This window comes from Protopterus annectens, chromosome 4.part1 (genome assembly GCF_019279795.1).
Source record: "Protopterus annectens isolate FY-2018-M chromosome 4.part1, PAN1.0, whole genome shotgun sequence".
Classification (NCBI taxonomy): Eukaryota; Metazoa; Chordata; order Ceratodontiformes; family Protopteridae; genus Protopterus; species Protopterus annectens.
Window position 1 is genome coordinate 762,797,925 of NC_056734.1, and position 19,986 is coordinate 762,817,910.

General features: G+C 37.4%; 1 protein-coding gene across 6 annotated transcripts in view; it reads left to right on the forward strand.

The window, feature by feature from the left end:
- PLCH1 (phospholipase C eta 1) overlaps window positions 1-19,986 on the forward strand; it is a 3,453,772-nt gene that overhangs the window by 3,321,918 nt on the left and 111,868 nt on the right. For all 6 annotated transcript variants that reach the window (XM_044070508.1, XM_044070510.1, XM_044070513.1 and 3 more), the window contains one exon: window positions 5,771-5,917. In XM_044070508.1, the coding sequence (XP_043926443.1) occupies window positions 5,771-5,917 (147 nt within the window). The remainder of the gene's footprint in view (window positions 1-5,770; window positions 5,918-19,986) is intronic.

A 19,986-nucleotide genomic window follows, 5' to 3' on the forward strand; every position in this document is an offset into this window, starting at 1 on the left:
AGCGCAAATGCAAATATTTATGGAAGACTTAAATATTTTAAGGCTAGAGGTAGAGGAGGCTTAACTAACAGTTAAGGTAGGAGGCTATGAGATAAAAATGGTGATGTATAATTAATCTGTAGGAGAGTCTCCAGGAATAGATCGTGTTTTGGTGGAAGTTAGGAGGGAAGAAAGTGATAAAGATGAGGAAGGTTTTGTTTAACAGTACTCTATAGGAGGGAAAGCATCGACATCCTGGAAAAAGCTATGGTGGCAATAATACCTAAAGACTGTAAAGACCCATCTGATCCCACTTCATTTCAGTTTTAAACTATAATTATAAAGTGCTAATGTCTATAATGCAGCTTAAGGATGTGTGGGAAGAGACTAAACAAAAGGTAATATAAAACCTTTGAAATTGTAAGCTCTTGGATGGCAAGATACAAGCAGTAAAAATGTTTTAGCCCCTTTAGTTTTATACATAGGTCAGGCATATTTTTATCAACTAAATGAGAAGCTGTGGATAGTAATTAATAAAGAGATGAAGGATTTTATTTGGAAGGGGAAGAGGACAAGAGTCAAGCTGGAAGTTGATCCTTCCAACAGAACAAGGATGTTTAGGATTAGCTGATTTGAAGAGATACTTTAGAGTTACACAGTTAAGGCTGTTATGCATAGCACAAGCAGAACACTACAGTTCAATTGGAAAGGGATGATGATGAAGAGGCTGGATAGGGGTGATTCCAGAAATAAGGAAAAATTAGATTTTGGACACAGATCCTTGAAGAGAATAACAGTCTCACAGAATATTAAATTCATCAAGTTGCAGAAAGTATACTAAGAACTAAGCTAACATGGGAATGGAGAAAGGAGATGCAGACAGTAGGAATGACCATAATTTGGGCTGCAGAGAATATATAAGAGGGGCTGGAATTTACTGGAGGAAGCTGGCAAAGTACCAAGGTATTGAGAACAGATAATCAGAGAAGGAAAAGTAATAAAATTGGATGTCTTCAAGAAGACATTTGGATTTCAGGCTAGTGACTGCCTCCCCTGTCAGCATTTGATAGAGTATAGACAGAGAGAAAGGGATAGGGGAATCCTAAATGAAATCCCTGCACTGGTTGAGTTTTTAGTTGAATCCAGAACAGAAGCTGCTATGAAAAAATGGATAATTAGCAGGGCGTATAAAATTGCATGATAGCTATAGGAATCAATCAGACGAGGACAGCACAGATTTGGAAGAGAGATTTGATAAGCAATTCACAAAGTAACAATGGAAGGACATGTGTATGACTCCCAAGTATGCAACAAAGTCTAGAAGATTTAGGAATTTTGCCTGGAAGTATTTGCATAGATACGTTTATGCCCCAAACAGACACCAAAGATTTTTTCCTCAGGTAGATGGCAAATGGAGTGTCATGGGAAAGAAAGTGGTAACAGGGAACATATGTTTTGAGAGTATAATGAGTTGGCAGACCTTAAAAACTCCCTACAAAACAGTGTGTCAGAATACTGGGCAAGCAAATGAGCATAACTAAGGAAATGATGCTGGATCTGAATTGCCTAGACATAGTAAGGCCTTGTTAAGTTTAATGCTGGTGGCTGATAGAAAAGCAATTACTAGAAAATCAAAGTCTAAGTGAGCTCTAGTTGAAGTAGTGAATGTTGTAACAGAGGTAAAAGAACAAGAAATGAGATCTTTAGAAAAGGGCATGAGTAAATTACATAGAAGAATGGAAACTGTGGGAACAATACATACAGAAAAATGTTTTGGAGGAGGAATGAGGTTTAAGAAGAAATTGCATAATTTATGTAATGTTACTTAGATTATAGGATCTATAACAATATATGCAGTGTATAATGTTTGTAAATGTGAACTTGTTAAAATGATGCGATTACTTTTATATAAATGTAAGTGTGCCGATGTCATAAGTGTTAAATAAAGGTGTTTGAAAAATAGCAGTCATTAGGCATGTATTCAGAGCAGAGATCATTATCGTGTTTTGTTAGTGAAAAGATCTGGTGATCTGTAAACTCCAAATGGTAGCAGCTCTGCAGTATCACAATGTGTGAGCCAGCTATGATAGTTATTTGTGATGGAAGGTTTGCCTGCACCATTGGAGACTCTTGTCCAGTGAAGATGTTAAGGCGTTTTTCTCTGGCTCTGACAGCATTAGCGAGTCACTCAGCACTATTTTCTATCTGTGGAGGGGGATTGCTGCACTCACAAATGATATGTAATCCCTTTATGTGCAACTTGACTCCCATTGTTTATGCTATTGGGGCCAGTATGTACAAGAGTTGTATATTATTTATGCATTGCATAGTATTGTAGATGAGCTGATTAGCATGAGAAATTGTTGTTTTGTATGTTGTGACAATGCTCAGGATTAGGGAGTAGAGTCATTATTAGTGGGGCAGGATTGCACACAAGGTCTTGTCTCATTGTGTAATGAAAACACTTTTGTATGCCATTCGCCACAAAAGCCCAGCTCCATAGCTCACTCTGTCTATGAATACCACTCTTTCTATGTAACTACTAAGTGCACATAAAACATAGAGACTTGGTAAAAATACACAGATGAAAGATAGATGGTTTAAAACTGAAGAACACAATGAAGAAATGTAACATTTTTTGTGCTGTTTTAGTCACTTTAGAAATTTAAAAAACATGAAAAATGTGCCTTGCAGAAAATGCTGAGGTATAAAATTTTGAATACAATGAGAACTTCTTAGAAGCCACATATGCCCTCCTTATTTGCTTTTAATTTGGTAATCAAAACGCAAATAAAATAAGGTAATGTAAGCAAGCACAGCTCTATGCAGGGCAAAAAGTAAATCATTCCAACTTGTGTGCCATGGGACAGCAACCTGGAGAACTGCAACCACCGAATTGTGATGCTGCAAGCATGCATTGTTCCCCCCAGTCATTCACACAGTGATGGAATGGAGCTGGAAGCAGAACAGGTATGGAAATGCAAAATGAAGCGGAAGGAGAGCAGAAAGCATGCAGATGCTGGATATTACAGTATTCATTGCATTATTGTAAGGCTTGATGCAGGTAACACATGAGCTCGGTTCTTACTGAAATGTGCAGGCAATGGCAACAGAATAGTCTAAATATACAGTCTGTAAAGGTATCGTAGACTTTTATTATTATTGCATGTTGTATACTCCTATGCTTTAATCAGTGAGTCCATGTGAAAATATGACACACACCATTTCCAGTTTCTGATGATCTGTTCTTTATGATTTTCTGTTGACTTTTATTATTATTATTATTATTACATATTGCACACCTCCATGCTGTAATCAATGTGTCTATGTGAAAATATCACATGCTCCTTATCTGTTTTTGATGTTCAGTTGTTTGTCAGCTGAGTCTTATTTTGGAATTATAACCTTTCATCGAAATTACAGTTGGTCGATCATATAACGATCGAAACCTAAATGCTGAAAAACAAAACATCAATCCACAAAGGATAAAAAAAAAAACAGTTTTTGCAGGGTGGCAGTTCCCCCTGCAACTCCCTCAACCCCCTGCTAATTACGGGTATATATATATATATATATATATATATATATATATATATATATATATATATATATATATATCTGCTAAAACTCAGAGATCACAGTATAGTGACAAAAAGAGGATATTCCCAAATCCCCACTGTAGTATGTTCTTGTACTGGCAAAGCTGGTAAATTGCAATCAGCTGAATCAGCTCTACCAGATGTTGATGACTTTCCGTTTCAATGGAAAGTGTGATCCCCTTATTTCATAAAGTATGGTTGTCCATAAGAATTTGAACAGACTGCATATTGTATATGAGAGTACAATTAGTACTAATAAAAACTGTGAGTATGTTAATTGACAGAAGAATAAAGAACTTTATACCCTTGGAGGATGGAAAGCACCTATGGAAGACTGGAACTTTGGATTACTTCGGAATTACAGTGGAGAGTAGTATACTATGGTCACTGGCATTTCCAGCATATTTTGAGGTTCATTGTCTGTAATATGTATATAGATGTGAGTCATGTACAGTAGTACAGCAGCACTGATGCATTGCTTCACTACCTATAGATGTGTCACGTACAGTAACACAGTAGCACTGATGCATTGCTTCACTTCCTATAGATGTGAGTCATGTACAGTAGCTCAGCAGCACTGATGCATTGCTTCACTATCTATAGATCTGAATCACGTACAGTAACAGTAGCGCTGATGTATTGCTTCACTACCTACAGATGTGAATTATGTACAGTAGCTCAGCAGCACTGATGCATTGCTTCACTATCTATTGATGTGAATCACATACAGTAACACTGATGTATTGCTTCACTACCTATAGATGTGAGTCATGTACAGTAGCTCCGCAGCACGGATGCATTGCTGCACTATCTATAGATGTGAATCAGGTACAGTAACAGTAGCACTGATGTATTGCTTCACTACCTATAGATGTGAGTCATGTACAGTAGCTCCGCAGCACGGATGCATTGCTGCACTATCTATAGATGTGAATCACGTACAGTAACAGTAGCACTGATGCATTGCTTCACTACCTATAGATGTGAATTATGTACAGTAGCTCCGCAGCACTGATGCATTGCTGCACTATCTATAGATGTGAATCACGTACAGTAACAGTAGCACTGATGTATTGCTTCACTACCTATAGATGTGAGTCATGTACAGTAGCTCCGCAGCACTGATGCATTGCTGCACTATCTATAGATGTGAATCACGTACAGTAGCACTGATGTATTGCTTCACTACCTATAGATGTGAGTCATGTACAGTAGCTCCGCAGCATGGATGCATTGCTGCAGTATCTATAGATGTGAATCACGTACAGTAACAGTAACACTGATGTATTGCTTCACTACCTATAGATGTGAGTCATGTACAGTATGCTCCACTGCCTAACTGGCACAAATGTTATGGTTTGCATATAGTGCAGAACAAGAATGGAGCAATGCTGTTTCCCTATAATGAGAGTAATGGTTGCTTTGTGTACATCTACGTTACCACTGGCATTTTAGAATTTAGTGGGCTGCAGCTTTGCTAAACTGTGACACTAAATTGTCATCCATGACCATCCAAGTTTACAGGACCACTGTTTGTTCATCTGCTACAGTGAGGGGGTGTGCAGTTACTATTCTGTGTTAGTGTTTCACACATCCCTGTGAAGATATTTTGTTATGTGGAGGACATTTGGGTTCAGTGCAGGAATTGCAGTATGGTACATTTTAGAATTTTAAATCCACAAAAGGAAATGGTTGTGCTGCTGCTGTGTTCACATGCATTATACCACATACAGCCTTAGTTTTCTTACTTATAGTAAAATGACAATGGCTTTGTTCCATAAACAAATTTCATTCAGGGTTGAGACCTTACCATTTGCAGATTGAACAGGCAAGTACTTGATTTACAGATGTGATGTAAAAAGCATGTGCTGCAAATTCTAATACTGCTGTATGTTTAAAGCAAATTTTTGGTTTCCCACAAATCCATCAAATGGCTATGAAAATGCTTGCCCCTTTTCACCCTCTAATTTCTCAAAGTAGGTTCTGCTTTTATTTCTATATTGCGTGAGAGTGATCTTTTTAATACTGCTTTGTTAGGTGATTGTGTTCCTTTGTCTGCAGTTCTTTTTTATGTGTTATGCTACAAGATTAAATGTGTTGAAAAATTACAACAGCATCTGTCTTAAAATGTGTATTTCTTGTTATAAAAAGACTGCTTTATTATCATATTGGTTTCACTTCTTTACATTTAGGATTTAATCCTGTTTGGGAGGAAGTTCTTACTTTCACTATTCATATGCCAGAACTAGCTTTAGTTCGATTTCTTGTTTGGGACCACGATCCAATTGGTCGGGATTTTGTGGGACAGAGAACTGTAGCTTTTTCTAGTCTTATGCCTGGTGAGTTTGCTTGCTTTCATTTTTCTAGTAAATTGTGTTTTATTTTTTCCTGATCCAAGGACTTGAATAATAGACAACAGAATATCACGATGAGGTAAGGTAAAATGATATGTTGGGCTGTTTTCAAAATCAGAATAAAAAAATTGTCTGGAAAGGTGGTTGGGCATTTAATGACTAAGCCATTCAAAACAAACTATGTTAATGAGCTTTTTAAAGAAAAAGTTGCAGCCTGGTATTGTTACACATTTGTTTGATGAAATTAAATATGGAAGTGAAGATGAAAGGGAACCTTGATGATGACCTCATTCAGTGGGCAGACAGGGAGTGCAAGCTGTGTATACTCATCTGTTGTATGCGTGTTTGTTATGTATAGTCATTTCACCAGCATTTTTTTTTATGTTTATTGCATTTAATAAAGCTTTGCAGGATGTGGAATACTTGCAAGCACATTGCAGTAAACATGTAGCAGGATGATGACACTTACTGGGACCGCATTCAAACCTTTACGGCTAGCTTGGGTAGCATTCTAGATATGTGGAACAGAATACCATTGTGGCTAACCATTAGTTTAGGTGTAATTTACAGTAGCACTTGATCTCAACTATTCACTACATTTTCACCCCCACCCAGCAACCATGTAGTCCCATCCCGTATACATGCAGTTCGTTCTACAGCTGATAGTTGCTCAGCATCAGTAGACATCAGGACAGTTAGGGACTGTGGCCATCTTCCTGTAGCAGGAAAGGAGAGGTTTACAATATTTAATGTTCCTTTTGCTTCCTCATTAGCTGTTAAGTGTCACACAATATGTACTGTGCCATTCCAAGAAAAGCTGCACATTTCTTCACAGCCATGGTGGTCAGCGGCAGTGCATGCACTTTTGGTTGGTTTACACTCCAGAATGCCTGTAGATATGGAGTACCTTTCTCCAGCTTCTCCAAGAGAGTGCAGCTGTAGTAGGACTGAACTGAGTTGCCTCCCTTATGATAGGTAAACTGATGATGGCCTTAGGTAGTTCTTGAACTTAATGAGCCATTGCTCAAACTCAGATTAGTTGGGACAGAATCAGAACTTTGTCCATCTTTGTCAGTGAAACAGCAAGTCCTCCTGTCTGTTTTGCCACTGACCTGAATATATCTGCTTCTGATTCAGTTATTTGCTGCATTGCAATGATCAGTGTAACGCAGTGTTTCTTTTGAGGAATTTTTATTCACTGGTGTTAGAGTGTGATTTACTTACTTTAATAGTTAGTACAATGGTTCCGCCAGCTGTAGTAGAATTGTGGTTAGTTCTCCAGTGAAGAAGAAATGAGTTTGGTAGCAAAGTTTTAAATGATAACCCAAGGGAAAAATAGGGGAAAATAGGTAAAAAGTCTAAGAGATTATTATGTAAATATAATAAATTATTAAAGAATTTTCCTATGATATTAGCACAAATAAAATAGGCTGTATAATTCAGAAACTAACAATATTTCTTTAACAAACATAAGCAAGATGACTTTTTTATAGATAGGCTTCTTCTTGTTTAAGAGTTGTAAATATTCTTGAAAGTTTGCTTCAAGCTGATTACTGGTGAAGGCTTCACATAATCGATCATTAAATAAGCAATTTAGTTTAAGTAACTTAAAAGAATAAATGATTATGTCAATCTGTAAATGTATATTTTAGAAGATAATTACTAATTAATAATGAATGACTACCTAGAAATGAGTTTCATCACTAAAACTTGTTTATAATTTGTGTAGGAATAAGGAAAAAAAGTAAGTAAAGTTGTTTTTAGGGTTGTGTTATATGTGGTAAATAATGCTTAATAAAACTATTCAATAAAAATTACAAGTATAGGTTCATTTAGATGAATTCCATGCATTAACATGTAACAAAATCTTTTTTCACTTCTAATTCCGTTTGAATAAATTTAAGTAATAAAGATTACACAAAAATGTTGTTCTGTATTGGTAAGCACCCACCCATGAATAAATCAAGAAAAGCCCTTAAACTCAAATTTAGTGCAACTAAAATTATATAATTGCAAAGGGTATAGCATTTACATGCATAATGGTATATTTGGCAAACAACACAGGATATGTTAAACAAGGTAAAATACTGATATAGTCAATATTCAATGCCTTGGGGATAACAACAACTTAGTCTAGAAAATGCAGGACCAAATATAACCAAAGGTAACAATCTACATTTTGTTGTTTTGTAGAAATTCATGATTCAGTCATGTCCTCTCATTTACAGAAGTAGAACGTGTTGATTGTCAGTAGTACATAGTACCAGGTACTACTCACCTATAGATATTTATATTAAAATGCAGATCAGCAGAGTACAACTCTACTAAAAATAAGAACATGTACATATCTATACTTGATTAACATATTCTGAATCCTTAGATAGATCCAAAAACTTAAAGCATAGTTAATTTTGATTATTTCATAGTAAATACTTATTATCTCCTTGCTGATGGATAATCAACAATGTCCTTGTCTTTGTTTGGGGGAGGGGTAGTTGCTGTTTTTCTCTGTTTATGCAAGATCTGAACTGCAGCAATAATTATAAATGGAGAGAAATAACTATGTTGGTTTTAAAGTGAAAGCTTTTGTGATTTAAAAGTTTTTTTTCTGAATAAAACCCTGATACAACTTTCATAATAATCATTTTATAATTCAAGTGGAGAGTTACAAGATAGATGTGAGGAAAGTAAATCAGTATGTTTGTTTTCGTGAAAAATAACTCTGGATTGCTGAGGAATAAATTCTACAGAAGCAGCAGAATAAGAACAAGAGTGTTGATGATAAGACTGCTTGAGTCTGGTTAGATGCACTTCATTTAGCTCAGTAAAAATGGTAAATTGCATTTGAAATAATAGCACAATGCTAGCCCGTGGAATTTGATGGATCCCTGAAATTGTGAAATCTCATGAAACTTTACACCTTAAAATTATTCAGTAGGTTATCTGCCCTTTAACATGGGAACATATGATCTGCAACAGGTGTGTACTATTGCACATCTGCATACAGTTAAATCCTCAGTAATACAGAGTAGGAAATAGTTTTTAAAGTAAAAGATAAATCCTGCTGGAGACATAAAATGTAAAAAAATGATGTTGTGCATGTTACTCTCCTTATAGCAACAGCTGGAAGTTATGTGGTATTTGTGTAAAAGATAATACAACTTTGTTGCATCAAACATTAATGAAATTAGTTAATTCAACACAATGTTTCTTATGGTGAAAGCAACCTCCTTGCGTGTTTATTTTTGTTTGTTTTGTTATTTTAATGAAATATGCAAACTAGGCGAAGAATCTTCAGGCTTGAAGCAGTCCCCAAAGCTGTAATAAAGCATAATCTAATAATTACCTTAACAATGGGAAGTTTAAAGTAAAGAGAAAATGTGTATCCTTAAAAAATAATGGCAATCCCATTCATTATTTGAGCACAAGCATGAACAAAGCAATAGAAGAATATCGCTGTTTAATAGGATTAATCAGAAAGTAAAATCTTATCTATTTGTAGCCTAAAGAAATTTAGCATATGTCTAAAAATGAATGACAGCATTAATAATAATAGGATAAAAATCAATTATATTAGTTGTAAATAAGCAGATAACCATCTCAACAGGGATCCGTTCTTTAAGACTGCAATATATTAGCATAATTAAATTAATATTGCTTTAGTGATGACACTAAAATTATAATTGCATCATTTAATATCTTGTGAGTTACTCTACTAAAAGGAATCGTTAATTCTTTGTTGTCTTGCTGGTGGTATAACAAAACACACCCCTTCTATTAGCATGCATTCATCTGGGGATATCAGAAGTATGTCCTTTGTAGTCTGTGAGATATATTAGTTATTTTATAGAATACATGAGGGAGGAATCCAAAATGATATTTTAACCATTTTATAGAACACACAAGAGAGGGATATCAGAAACAAATGCTAACTAAATGGCATTCAAAATTCTGTAGATAAGGTATTAATTGATATACCTTTTTATAGAGCCCTGTTTAAAGAGAGAATTCCCCTTACATCCAAGAAACTATTTTCTTTAAGAAGTAAATAAAGTAATAAGTCTAAAACTGTTAACCAAAGGAGAACAAAATCTTATATGTTAGTAATAACGTTAGGTGATCATCACTGAAGATGAAAACAAGCTTGTATCACTCTACAGTAGACTTATAAGAAAGGGATGTATCGTGGTAATGAAAGTGCTGCTAACGTATTACATTAGTTAACAGTAGGCTACATGATGTTTTTAATTATAAAGGTATCCAATCTGTCTTTCAAACATGGTTAGTAAATGTAAATACCTATAGTATACTTAGAACACTATCACAATGACAAATGTTTTATGTAACACGCAAATGACTAACCTATGATATTATATAACTTCTTATAACACGTTTCACTTCATACTAAAATATTTCTAAGAAATGATTAGTAATATTAAACAAATAATGACTATTTAAGTACATCTGCAAATGGATGTTCACAAACTTCAGTTAGATTTGTAAAGTAACACCAAAGAATGAGCAGTACAAAAAAAAACAAAGGATATCATTTGTTATAACAAGCCTGCAGAAACAGCAATTCTTTAACCACAACTAATAAACCTGGTAAGGTGCGATTTATAAAGAACAATAATCATGCTGCTGTCATTAAGAAGTGATAAATAACTTGTAAGCATTAACTGGACTTTACTTACATGAACATCATTAAAACATTTAAGTAATATCATTAAGTTTGTAATTAGTATCACATATCAGTAAAACACTGATATGACTCAAATCTGTGATCATGTACAGTTTAAATATATTAGGGACATTAAGAAAGATCTTGTAAATTATCAATCATAGCTTACTTAAGAAGTCAAGGCTGTGTTAGTCAATATATATTGTAATTAATTAATAAATAATATAACAAATTAAATTTATACGTAGAAGATACCAGCTTGCCTAAGTTCCTCCTACACTACGCTTAAACATAATACTATGTAGGTAATATGAAGGCACATCCAACAGCACTTCCCCAGAGCATTCCCAAGCAAGTGATGAGATAAATGTGATTTTTTAAGTTAGATTTTGGCTTTAGCTTAAATGAACAGCTTTATTTACAATTAAATTTAAAGAAACATGAAGTTTAAAGTAATTTAAATGACCAGTTTATAAAACAAAGAGTTAAATGTTTAAAAACAGAACTATGAATGCAGAAATTATATTTTAAAACTTAATGTCGTATAATTTAGCCATTAATAACTTACAGATCAAAATGTTTAGTACCAGACTGATGCAGCTAATAAGAAAAACTGTCTAACCCAGGCACATCCTTCATGTGATTACTAACATATAACCAGAGTACTGTCAGTATATGAGATTTGTTTACCAAAGTGTTGACTATTGAGTATATGTTTATGAATTTAAATGATCATACCTCTCAACCTGGAAATATCAAATATCTAGACAAGGCCCATGAAAAATAGGTACAAATCTGATTTTTTTAAGGTAAAAGCATAGGGCTAAAGTTGGCACATATTACTAACACCTTCCTGCACTGTCTTATCAGTACATGCTAACCCTAACCTTGACCCTGTCACTGGCCCTAACCCTAACCGTACACATTACCTTAACAACATTTTCTGTAACACTACCACCAAACAAGACAGGCTCAGTTACACACACACACACACACACACACACACACACACACCAGCATATACATACATACATACACAATTACGTACATCCCCTTAATTTAACCTTTACTATAATCCTAAAATACACACACACACACACACACACACACACACACACACACACACACACACACACACACACACACGACATCTATCCCCTCCCCAACAAATACTCTAACCATAATCTACAAATACTTGCATGCAAACATACTCATCCATGCCTACACACACACCACACTCTTCAGCTGCATTCTATGGTACCTTCTGTCTGCTCGCTCTGCAGTTAAACGGCAACAGACACGCGGCTTTCAGCTCTGCAGTTGGCATCCTGTCTGGACGGCAGCTAGTGCAGCAGTTTTTATTAATTTAGCTTAAACGTAAATGTATTATCATTTACGAGTCGGACTTGGCTTAAAAAGTAGATGCGCGGCTTAGATATCCTATGCTCTGCCCGAATGGCAGTCCAGCATTCAAGCAGACGCTCGGCATGCTGACGGACCTGACATCATTGCGCATGTGATGACATCAGCCCCGAAAGTGTGAAAAACAAAATAGATGGAAAAATTGGAAATAATGGGGTGCCACTCGGGAATCTCAGCACCCTATTATTGGGACCCCAAAACTCGGTAAAACCAGAGTAATTCGGGACGGTTGGGAGGTATGTAAATGATGCACCAATTTTTTTTCTAACACTGATTTTATTTATTTAACATTTGTTTGCCAGGAAAGTGTGACTGGGACAGAGCCCATTTTCAGTGGACACCTGGGGAGAAACACTCCAGATACATGTCTTTGTATTGTGGGAGGAAACCGGAGCACCAGGAGGAAACCCACATAAACACTGGGAGGACATGCAGACTCAGCACAGAAGGCACCACAGGTGAGAATCGAACCAGAGAACATCTTGCTGTGAGGCGACAATGCTAAAAGCTTGCACCACTGTGCCTCCCATGATTGTAGCACCTTCATCATTTTTTCCTCAGTACTGTAATTTTTCAGACTTGGAAAGAGCTTATACTATCAAATGCCTTGGGAACAGCTTACATTTCTCTCTTCTGTCATTGTGATATTATATTTTTATCTTTATCAACTTCTCTTTTACTTGTTCTCCTTGTATACACTACACACCATCATGACTACAGACTTTTCAACCATCTAAAATACTTTTTGCAAATGTTTCATGAATATCTTATAAGCAGTATTTCCCAAATTTATCACTATCCATTCTTTGTATATCTTTTTGTCCCATTTTTTCTATATAAAATTTAATGTCTCTGTCACATATTTTCTTATTCTTTATTCATTCACAACACCATTAATTCATTAACTTGTCAAATTTGGGCTTTTCTGTATATTTTTTTCTTTATAAAATGCATGACTTAATCCAGCTGGACTGGTACCATTCTTTTATACACACTTTTTGACATCTCTTGAAATCTCTTCTTTATTTCTTTTTTTTCAGACTTTCCCTCTGTACTTTATGTAACTGTCTTAGATTCAATTTATTTTTCTTACCTTATTCTGCACACATTTTCAGTAATGTATTTAGTCACTCTCTGCATACTTCTTCTTGTCTATGACTGAGAATTCCTTTGTAGTCTTCCGAGTGTAACATTTCCTGTCCACATACTCATAGGTTCATAAATAGGTACTAGGCTATTGGCTCTAGGGCCTATATAAGCCTAGCCAAAAAGATACCCTGGCTTTCGCCACCCAAGCAAATTATTTTCCTGTGCCCCTGTCGAGCAGAGCCACAGAAGTGATCCCCGGGGTGAATTTCCTATCCCCCAGCCACTCATCAAGATTTTTCTTGAAGAGTGCTAATGAGGAGCTTTGTTTGATATAGATAGGTAATTTGTTCCAGAGTATGTAAAGTCTCTGGATCAGGAATATATCCCTCCAGCATGTTCTGTTTATTGTGGTGACAAGGTTTAGGTCCCTAGAGCATGTAGCTCAGAGGGATTGGGATTTTTTTAAGTGCAGCATGTCCAACAGCTCTGGGTTTGACATAGCTTTGCATGTTAGGCAGAGAGTGTCTCTGAGTAGGCGATATGCGACGGAGTAAAGCTGGAGTTTTTCGAGACTGTCTGCATAGGGCATCTGGTTGAGGCCGGTAATCCTCTTTGTGAGGTATTTCCTCAGCCTTTCCAGTTGTAGATGTCTTGTGAGGTACATGCCAAAAGGGGTGCTGTATAATATAATGGGTCTAATGATGGACGAGTAGAGGGGAACAATGACCTCTTTTTTCCTGGATGAGAAACCTTTTGTGATGAGGTGTGCCACGTAGAAAGATTTCCTGACTACTGTGGCTATGTGATTATCAAAGGAGAGACTACTATCCACCTGTGTCCCAAGGTCTCTTATCCCACTTTTGGTGTTAAGTAGACTACCACCTAGGTGGTAGTTAACGGGTACACAGTTTTTATCAAAAGGGATGACAGTGCACATTTTGGCATTGAGCTTGAGGCCATGGCTTTGATACCAGGCGTCTGTCTCAGTGAGGCCCTTTTGTAGGATGTCCACAGTATTAGGAGATTCGATTATGGCTCCTAGTTTGCAGTCATCTGCGAACTCCGTTAGCCAAAGACCTTCTGTTAGCCTGTACTTCAGAGAAGTAGATATCAAACAGGAGAGAACCCAAAACTGAACCCTGTGGTACTCCACTTGTCACTGGTCTGAAGTCGGATTTGGAGTCTGCTACTTTCACAGTATGGGTTCTGTCAGTAAGCCAGTTGGCAGTCCATCTTGTGACATAGGGATTCATACCTAGTTTAGTCAGTTCATCTATAATTCCAGAGTGGGGGATCATGTCAAAAGCCTTGGTGAGATCTAGATAGGCTGTGTGAATCATCTTACCCTCATCTACGGCTTTGGTGACCGGTTCAAAGATGTCTGTCAGGTTTAGGAGACATGATCTGCCTTTTACAAACCTGAACTCGGTGGGTCCACTTTCCCTAAAACAATGTCATATTCTTTCTACCTTTGAAAGAGAACATTTGCTTATTTTATGTTTCCCATTTTACATAAATGAAATCTTATTTTCTTTGTTATAGCAGTTCCTCACAGTCATGTATTAACTAACATATTTTTTCATATCCATTTTCATTCCCTTTTCAGCTTCTTCATTAACATTCTTAATTTTTTTCTTTAAACGTCATCTACCAGTTTGAGTGTGAGATACTTTCTTATTTTCATAAAGTAAATAGTCTGATTTTGTAAGCTTAATATTAATTATTTTACTTGTCAATCTCTTAAAATGTTTGCCTTCTACAATATATTTTTCTCTTTCTCCTGTTACATTCCAGGTAGCTACATGATCTGTAAATGACACCCCTTTTATTCCCACTTGTGTTCATTCAGTCATTCTGGAATGAAAACTAGTCAATTATTATCTTTATAATGTCTGTTAGATGGTGCATTTCCTTTCCTTGTATGCTGTTTTCTATTCCTCATAATGCTTATTGTACAATTTAATAGCTTGTGTTATTTTACCCTTTACTTTTCTCAAATTACAGTTGAAATTCCCCACAGTTGCTATACTCATCTTTACTATACAATATGTTTTTTTCTTCATTTCTTAAATAACTTAACCCTTTCACATACAATTGTGCATGTGTATGTTAAGTTTAGTGTAACTGCTCTATATTAAAGTCTTAAATCGCAAATTAATAGCCTTCTTTTTAACACATTTATTATTTGACAAAGGCAGACACACAATAATAGAAGTATAGAAAACTCCTGGAAGAACCTCATGTTGATCAGGATCGAACACAGGAATGGTTAGAGAGAGGCAAATTCAAACCAAAAGATGAAAGTTTAATATTGGTGGCCCAAGATAGTGGGCTATATACACATTGGTTTACAAAGTCCATTGAACAAGTGGGAGAAACAGATAAATGTAGGTTTTGTAAAACAGAATTGGAAACAGTTGCATATCTTGTTATGACGTAATAATGAGAGAAGGACTGTATACTAAAGGCATAATAATGTGGCAAGACTGTTGCACTGGGAATTCTGCAAACATTATGATATTGAAGTGGCTAAAAAACACTGGAAACATGAGCTACAAAGCATCATAGAAAATGAAGTCTACATCACATGGGATCACCCATTACCAACAGTCCAAAAGACAGATGCGAGAAAACCAGATTTAATGGTCCATGAAAAAAGACAAAAGTAGCATTGATCATTGAAATTTCTACACCCAGTGACTACAATGTCTTGTGTACAGAGACACAAACTCATAAATTATCAGGATTTGCAGGCAGAAACGAGAGCAATGTGGAAGAAGCAACGGGTCTTATAAAAAAGAATCTACAGTCATATTTAGATATGTTACTAATCCATGTAACTCCATATGAATTGCAGGAGGAGTCATTACTGGGCACATTGTGGGTGCGGCAAAGAGCACTTCTGGCTGACATCAAAGATAGAAACTATCCTAATTTCATGAACTTTAATTGTACTTTGACTTGGGAATGGGGTACATACCGGTCATGTTATTAGAAACCCCAAAAACTTGGAGAAATGAAAATACAAAAGAAAAATATGATCTGAAGTTGTCAATCTTCATTTTATCTTTTACAGATGAGTTTGGTTCCAATATCAGAACTAACTCAACCATTACTACAGCTAGCTCCAGCCAAAAACTCATGAGCTTCACATCTACCCACAATTCCTCTCTCACAATTACCTCAGATCTTGTTTGCTCTTTTCTGAAATAGTTGCGTTTTGCCAGTGTTCTCGAGTTTCCTTGGGTTTAGGTAAATTTATATTGTTATTTCTTAGAGATTTCTGTTTTTCTCAGTACTTGATCCTCTACCCTTTACTTTAATACATGTTAGTGTAATTCCTAATATCATTGTTGATATTCTGTTCCTGTTGGTGTATTTCTGTGGGTGTTATCATTGATAGTTTTTCTCCTTTCCTTACTTTTCCTATTGAAAAAAAAGCTTTCCTTCTTTTCTCTTTCTTAAACTTCTGTGTGAGTGCACATGTGAGTGACTGTTTTTTCCAGCCATAATTTTTTAACATGGCTGAGAAAGGCAAGACCCCTTCTGGTTTTAAAAAAGGCAAAAGTGCAGCCACAAAAGCTCATCTCCCTATTTTCACTCCCTTCTTGTTTATTGTTTGGGTCCTGTTTACTTACAAGAGGACTGCAGCATTTGTCATGGGTTTAGTCATGGAGCCCTCATTGAGAGACGAAATAAACTTATTTTGAAAGGTTTAATCCCCTCTGCCTTCAGTGAAGCCTTATTTACTGCTGACAAAGCCAAAACTGACATTTTCTCCCCTTCGTCCTCATCTTCCACGGACAAAGGAAAAAAGAGGAGTGTGTCTGTTCCGAATTCTCCATCGGTTCCACGAACTAAAAAATTGAAATCTTAGGTTCCAAAAGCATCCTCAGAACTGGAGGCCTCTGTCTCTAAATTGCCAGTGACGACTATCGCTCATGCACTGACAACTATGTCAAGTCCTTCAACGTCAAAGGCCCTGGTGGAGGAAAAAAATTGTGCTCCTTCATAGTATCTGATTCAAGGGAAATTTTTTCAAGAACTTCTTACTCCCCATCTGTAGACCCCTTCACTGGTGAACTTCCAGACTTTTTTTTCAGAGGCCTAAATGTCCTTCCCTGTCATTGATCTTCTCCTCCAAAAGTCTTTCTGAGCTTGATGTGGAGAGACTTGTGAATAATATCTTGCATGTTGGAGGACTTTCAGGCCCCCTTTCAGTTCCAACTCCTTCCAGTCTTGGACCCAAGCTTTTTTTCACCCAGTTGACCACTCTTTCTCGTACCTCCTCTGAGGCCTTAGAGTTTTCTGTTCCGAATCTCCTGGCACAGACTGTACTTGTACCTGAGGTTTTTGCATCTTCGGAACTGGTAAGTCCCCTGAGCTGTTTGGTGGCTCTGGAGACCTCTCAGAACCATAGTTACCCTGTCAGTTCCAGGGAGCAGGACTCAACTCCAAGTTCTTCGGAGTGATCCCTGCTCCTCGGAGCTTTGGCTAATTTTAGTTCAACTCTGGCTTCCATCTCAAGGGTCAGTTCTTCAGAGTGGGGAGTGACCCCGGTCCTGACACAGTCTATCTCATTTATGGGCTGCTTTCCTTCTTGGTGGGACCAGCCTTTGAGGTGATGGAAAGAGCCCTGTCCCTTATAGTGACTCAGATGGTACCTTTCTCCATGGAACAGGTACCCCCTTTGGCTCTGTTATTCCACCTATCTCTCCACTGGGTCAGCAGGTGCTGAAGTCGCAGGTTTCTCAGACTCTGGTTCTGTCATCTTCTGGCTCCTCCCCAGATTATCCCCCTGAGAAGGTCCCTCAGAAAATGAAGAACAAGAGGAAGCACTTGGATTCCCCTCAGGAATCAGTCATCGAGAACACAGATTTTGATAAGAGGGAAGGGTCCCAATGGTCACCACCTAAAGATGTCTCCTTTGGAGACATCCTAGAAATTTTGAAATAAAGGGGTGGCTTGAGGTCCCAAAACCATTCCTCAGAGGAATCTGTTTACCTGCAGGCTTTCAGCACTCATCTGTCTACCTTTTGGGTGACCCCATCCACTGATTAATTCATTCATTTGATTTCACAGCAGGCGTGGAAGGCTCTAGATGTCATAGAACCCATTCCCAAGAGACCTGACAAAATATTATCTGCCCCTAAATGTAAACAATTCTGGGCCAAGGGGCTAGCGGAGGATGCCATGGTCATAGCGGCCACCACAAAAAAGGAACTCACTGAGAAGAGTTCATCTATCCATCTGCTTAACAGGGAGTCTTGGGCTATAGATAGATTTGGGAAGCAGGTTTGTGGTTCATTGACCTTCACTCTAAGGTCTTTGAACTTTTTGGCACACTTTACAAGACTTCAAAGGGATCTGATCAAGGAATTGTCAGATACCCTGGCGGGAGCTTTGGCTAAGGGAGTCCAAGAAAAAATGGCTTCCCAGCTAGCCAGCCTGGAGTCTGTGTCTAATTCTTCCATGAGACTAATCGCACATATAGCCGAAGAGACATCCAGAGCAGTAGGTGCAGGCGTAGCCATAAGGAGACATGCCTGGATGCGCCTATCTGACTTTGTGGAACCATTCAAGTCTTCATTCTTCAATGCTCCTTTTGATGGAGAATCCTTGTTTGACCCAAAAGTAAAAGAGACTATATCTACTTGTGGGAAGGATGGTAAAACCCTTTCTGCTGTGGAAGTACATTTCTTCAGCCCCTCAAAGGTCCTTTTCTAGCAACCAAAGCAGTGGTGGAAAGATGTAGTTCAAAAAATCCCAAGGGCCTTTCCAAGACACATGTGGAGGGAGTTCCCTCAGATGCAGAGGGGAGAACCAGAATGGAAGACACTGCACTCATGGCAGAGGTGGTCTGCAGAAACAGGGCTTCAGGGATTCCTTTCCAGATAAGCCCTTTCAGCGGCAATCAGGCGATGCTTGTCTTTGTACCTAAACACCTGGATAAACATAACAGATTCCTGAGTGCAGTGGATCATATCCAGAGGCCATATCATTCCCTTTTCCCATCCTGCCCCTGTACACAAAAATATCCTTGATGTTCCACCCAATCAGAGGGATTCAGGAGTGCAGGAAATTCAAAAGCTGCTAAACAAAAGAGTTATCCAAGAAGTCCTGCCAGAAGAGAAAGGATCCAGAACCTACTCAAGATACTTTTTAGTGCCAAAAAAGACAGGGGACTGGAGACCGATGTGGATCTCAGCATGCTGAACAAATCAGTTTGTCAAGCAAAGTTCCGTATGGTCACGGTACAGTCATTTCTTCCCTTTCTGAAAAAAGATGACTGGATATGGTTGATAGATCTTCAGGATGCATATTACCAGATAAAAATGGACAAGCACTCCAGGAAGTTCCTTCGCTTTTGGCTGAGAGCCAGTCATTGCCAATTCAGAGAGCTGCCTTTTGGTCTCACCACAGCCCCAAGAGCATTCACCAAATGCATGTCAGTAGTAGCAACTCATTTGAGACTGCAAGGATTCTGGGTGTTTCCATACTCAGAAGACTGGCTCATAACTGCATCAACCAGCCATCAATTGATAATAGCCAGAGATTACACTTTCAATATCTGTGCCCACCTGGGAGTTACATTAAATCTTGAGAAATCCCAGTTGACACCAATACAAAATTTGGAATTCATAGGGGCTGTGCTAAATATGATGACAACTATAGCATCCCTTCCTCCAGAGAGACTCCAAAGAATTATAGTGCAAGTTCAAAAGGTAATCCACAAAAAGAGGGTTCCTGCTCGACTAGTTATGCAAACTCTAGGGTCAGTGGCAGCCTCAGTAACTGCAGTACTTCTAGCCAGGTTTCATATGAGAATTCTGCAATGACTAATAGCTTCTTAGTGGTCTAT